Source organism: Branchiostoma lanceolatum, chromosome 7 (assembly GCF_035083965.1).
Source record: "Branchiostoma lanceolatum isolate klBraLanc5 chromosome 7, klBraLanc5.hap2, whole genome shotgun sequence".
Classification (NCBI taxonomy): Eukaryota; Metazoa; Chordata; class Leptocardii; order Amphioxiformes; family Branchiostomatidae; genus Branchiostoma; species Branchiostoma lanceolatum.
The window spans coordinates 19,641,032-19,645,732 of record NC_089728.1 but is presented as its reverse complement, the minus strand read 5'-3'; the positions used below and the strand labels follow the sequence as shown (position 1 = coordinate 19,645,732).

The 4,701-nt window shown below is 43.3% G+C and overlaps 1 protein-coding gene across 1 annotated transcript; it reads left to right on the top strand.

Annotated features, from left to right (window-relative positions):
* Positions 1 to 3,146: 3,146 nt before the first annotated feature.
* LOC136438690 (uncharacterized) lies at positions 3,147 to 4,433 on the top strand. The gene has a single exon (XM_066433604.1). The coding sequence runs from the start codon at positions 3,147 to 3,149 to the stop codon at positions 4,431 to 4,433; it is 1,287 nt and encodes a 428-aa protein (XP_066289701.1).
* Positions 4,434 to 4,701: the final 268 nt, after the last annotated feature.

Here is a 4,701-nt window from a genome sequence, read left to right as displayed (position 1 = left end):
ATCCCAATGAAAAGATCAGAACATCTACAGCTAAAATCCTCAACATCACTACAATGCAGTAAAATGGGTTTAACCAATTGCAAACTCTTAAACAGATGAATAGCTAGGGAGATGGACCGACTGGAGTTTCATGGTAGTGATTTCAACTAATCAGACATCGTAGTGTCAATGAATCGGAATACAATGTACAATCATAAAAGTGCATCAAAGATTGATTTCAAGGGATCAATGGCTTTTCACTTATGACACTTGGTGCAACAAAGGTAACATGTTATAGAATATACGTATAACCTAGAAATTGACATATCACTTTTTACACAATAGCGCGCGCGGTGAGCTCCCGGTAAGCTCCCGGCGAGCGCGCGGTACTTTGCCACTTGCGTTTTTTTTTAAATTTTAAAAAAATTCGCCATTTCAACCGGCACGCTGGCGGTAGTGGACCGGCACTGGAACGGCACTGGGCCGTCACTAGGACGGTACGCCGAGGTTTGTGCAGGGCACTGCGGCGGTAGCCATTCGCACGCTATCGCCGCAGCTCAGTGAGAGGGGGCCTTTAGTTTTTTTTTCCGTCCACGACATTGCGTCATGTCTCTACGACGTATGTGACCACGATCTTATTATTTTTATCATGTTGAATTATTGCGCCCGATTCTTCCCAAACGTACGACATGCGGCGGTATCACCGGCATTCACATGGCAGATAAATCCTGCGATCCATTTGACCGGGGCTAAAATGTATATTTGATAAGCCCACAACAACGCAGAAAAAGGTGGGTGGGCGGGTCCATCTTGGTCTTTTCACCACCCAAATACCACTCTACACAGAAGAAAACAAATAATTAAGTGTTCTCTGTCACCTTTTTTTCTACACCCACCCCTTCTATTGACCGACTTTGTTGTACAATGCACAATTACGTTTGTTGGATACAAATTAACATTCTTCTGAATTCTATTGAATTCATGACATCAGACCTTAGCTGAGAGGTCGCCCTGTTCAGAAAGGATTGCTGCAAAATTTAACCCACTGTTGTCTTTAGAAGAGGCTTGGCTACTATGTCATCGATATTGTTACAATGGCCGCTGCAAAAGTGAATCGTTCCAACGCGCGGTATATTTTCACCAACATCGCTGGAGGGAAAAGTTCGTGCCATATTATTTACGTATTGGAAATTTTAAACTATAATCCAACACAAAGAGTTGAACTAACCATACATTTTCGGCTGGACACTCCAACCTCCGTCAGATGTTCGAATCACTGCGACAGTTGTTAGTTTCACCCAAAGGCAAGACACCGAAAGAACAAAAGTGTGGGGTGATCTACCACGTACGTTGTGCAGGACAGAACATCAGAGGACCGTGTACAGAGACGTACATAGGTGAAACGGCACGTTCAATCAAAACTAGATTTTCGAAGCACAGACGCCCCAGTACTACTACGTCAGAAGTGTCTCAACACATACATATTGAGTCCCCGGGACATACAGTGACACTTGATAAGGTGTACATTTTAGATAAGGAACAGGACTGGTTTGTGAGGGGCGTGAAGGAGGCGATTTACATCAGGGCTCATCACCCCTCCCTGAACCGCGACGGTGGAAGATTCCGTCTGCCCGCTGCTTTCGATTCACTGCTGACGTCATCACGTCTCGGACTTCCCGGCGTTCAACGCAGTGATTCGAACATCTGACGAAGGTTGGAGTGTCCAGCCGAAAATGTATGGTTAGTTCAACTCTTTGTGTTGGATTATAGTTTAAAATTTCCAATATGCACTCTACCAACACAGATAAGCTTTCATGCGAATATAAATTACGTGATACATGACAGAAAATATCTAATCAATCAGAGCTTAGGAATGCAGTCTTCCTTTCATACAAGTGTAACTTTTCGACGGTGGGAGGCATCACCGACATCTGTTGAAAACACAAAATGCCGCCAGTTCACATTTCTCAAGTTTAAGCTATTCGTCGGCAAAATGGGTGTCGCATTGTTTTGGAATCGATCTGTCCACCGACGCAAACTGGTGAAATTCTATCAAAACATGGCGAGATGTCCTTTGACCCCCCTACACAAGAAATGAGCACATCCAAACTACACCTATTTCAAAGTGTACCGGACACTCCAAACATGGCTAAAACCCTGTTTTTCTAACTAAATGAAATAGCCACAACCCTTACCTGTCAATTCCAGCTCAAAAACGCCAACATTTCCAACAAAGAGGCCTCCTACAGATACTTTCAACAATGCTATACAAGGCTATTTCTAAATTTCTAGACTAAATGAAAATGGACCCTCTGCGCATGACTGTAATTGTGACCTTTGGCCTTCTACGTTTCTGTAACATCACGGGAAAAAGAGTGCAGTAATCATTATACGTGCGGGCGGACTAAAAATACAATCCACTGTAATTTTTATCAATTTTTAAACTTTACTATTTGTATGCCATGTTAAGATAAACGGTAGAGATGTATACGACATTGCTTCAAGGATCAGCAGAGTTACCAAGGAAACATCGTTTAAACTTTGTATCAGGTTTCAATATAATGAAACAGTCGAAATGTAATAAAAGTCATGAAAATCTGGATGACTGGATCCATTTCACGTATTATAGTGATCCCATCTTGAAGACAACCAACAAAACGGTCTAACATTAACTTACACGCTACGTGTTGTACAAAGTATAACAGTATCATACAGATTAGGTTGTTACTACATTATGTGTAACAAACTGTACAGTCTTCGATTAATCCAACTTATAGGGTGGTGATTTATGTCTTTTTTTTACGTCTTTACTTTTTGACAGACAAGGACGACGTAGCACTGCACTCAAGTTTTTATAACTTATATTAACAGTGAAAAAAAAAGACTCTTTTTTTCACAACCAAGGGATTTATTCAACCGACGTTTCGGTGACCCTCTGTCACCTTCTTCAAGGCAATTCTGACTGGTTCACATAGCAATACAGCACAGGTGTTGCTGCTTATACATATTAATGAGATGCAAACGCAAAATATTTACATATGTACAAACACAGGGGATGACATCACTATGCGGTCCCAAACATACAGAAGTGTAACACATACACAACTACATATCGATCAACAAACGATGCAACGATTATTTCTTTAGGATGCGTGGAGGAGGGCGACATGTTCCTGTCACATGATGTAGTGTCCCTGTTTACTAACACACCCATCCCAGAAACCCTAGACATTATCAAACGCAGACTGCAGGCCGACACAGATCTGAAGAACAGAACCAACCTGACAGTAGACGACATCATTGAACTCCTCACTTTCATAGTGACAACTACCTACTTCTGCTTCAGAGGGGAGATCTACCAACAGAAGTTCGGCACCGCCATGGGGAGCCCAGTATCACCAGTGTTGGCTAACCTTTTCATGGAGTGGTTGGAGCAGCAGGCCATTGCTACAGCACCCGTCAACTGTACACCCAAGCTGTGGAAGCGGTACGTGGACGACGTGCTTGAACTTTTGAAAAGGGGAGCGGAGCAGCAGCTGACTGACCACCTGAACACTATCGACTCTACAGGTAACATAAAGTTCACCCATGAAACAGAAGAGAATGGTACCATGCCATTCCTGGACACTCTGCTAGTCAAGAAAGAGGATGGCACAGTTAAACTGCTGATATACAGAAAAAAGACACACACAGATCAGTACTTGAACTTCAACTCACATCATCCGCTTCACCAGAAGCTGGGAGTCATCCGAACACTGATGGACAGGTGCAAGTCAGTTGTTACTGAAGAAACGGACAGACAGTTGGAGATGGAACACATCAAGCAGGCCCTTTCCCGCTGTGGTTACCCTGACTGGACTTTCAAGAAAGTCGAACATCAGACCAACAAAACCAAGCAGAAGAAAGACAGAAAGAAAGGAGAGGAGACGTCTAAAGGAAGGGTGACCTTACCTTACATCCAAGGCATCACAGAGCCACTAGAGAGGATCTTTAGGAAACACAACATTGCCACAGCAGTCAGACCCAAAACCACCCTAAGAAACCTACTGGTGCATCCCAAAGACAAACTACAAGACTCAGTAAAGACGGACTGTGTATACAAGATACCTTGCATGAGTTGCAACAAGGTATACATAGGGGAGACAGGGAGAACATTTGGATGCAGACTGGAAGAACACAGGAAAGAAGCTGAGAGCACCAAGGTGGGAAGGTACACCAGAGCACAGAAGCAGGTAGCTGAGAAGGAAGAGAACAAATCAGCAGTGACAGACCACATCATGAGAAACAACTGTGCTATAGACTGGGATGGGGCCAAGGTGATAGACCGAGAGGACAATAGAGTAACACGTTGGATTAAGGAGTCTGTATGGATCAGGAAATCCGCTCCAGTCATGAACCGTGATGAGGGGGGATATAGACTCAGTCACGTTTGGGACCGCATCCTAAAGAAATAATCGTTGCATCGTTTGTTGATCGATATGTAGTTGTGTATGTGTTACACTTCTGTATGTTTGGGACCGCATAGTGATGTCATCCCCTGTGTTTGTACATATGTAAATATTTTGCGTTTGCATCTCATTAATATGTATAAGCAGCAACACCTGTGCTGTATTGCTATGTGAACCAGTCAGAATTGCCTTGAAGAAGGTGGCAGAGGGTCACCGAAACGTCGGTTGAATAAATCCCTTGGTTGTGAAAAAAAGAGTCTTTTTCTTCAGTGAC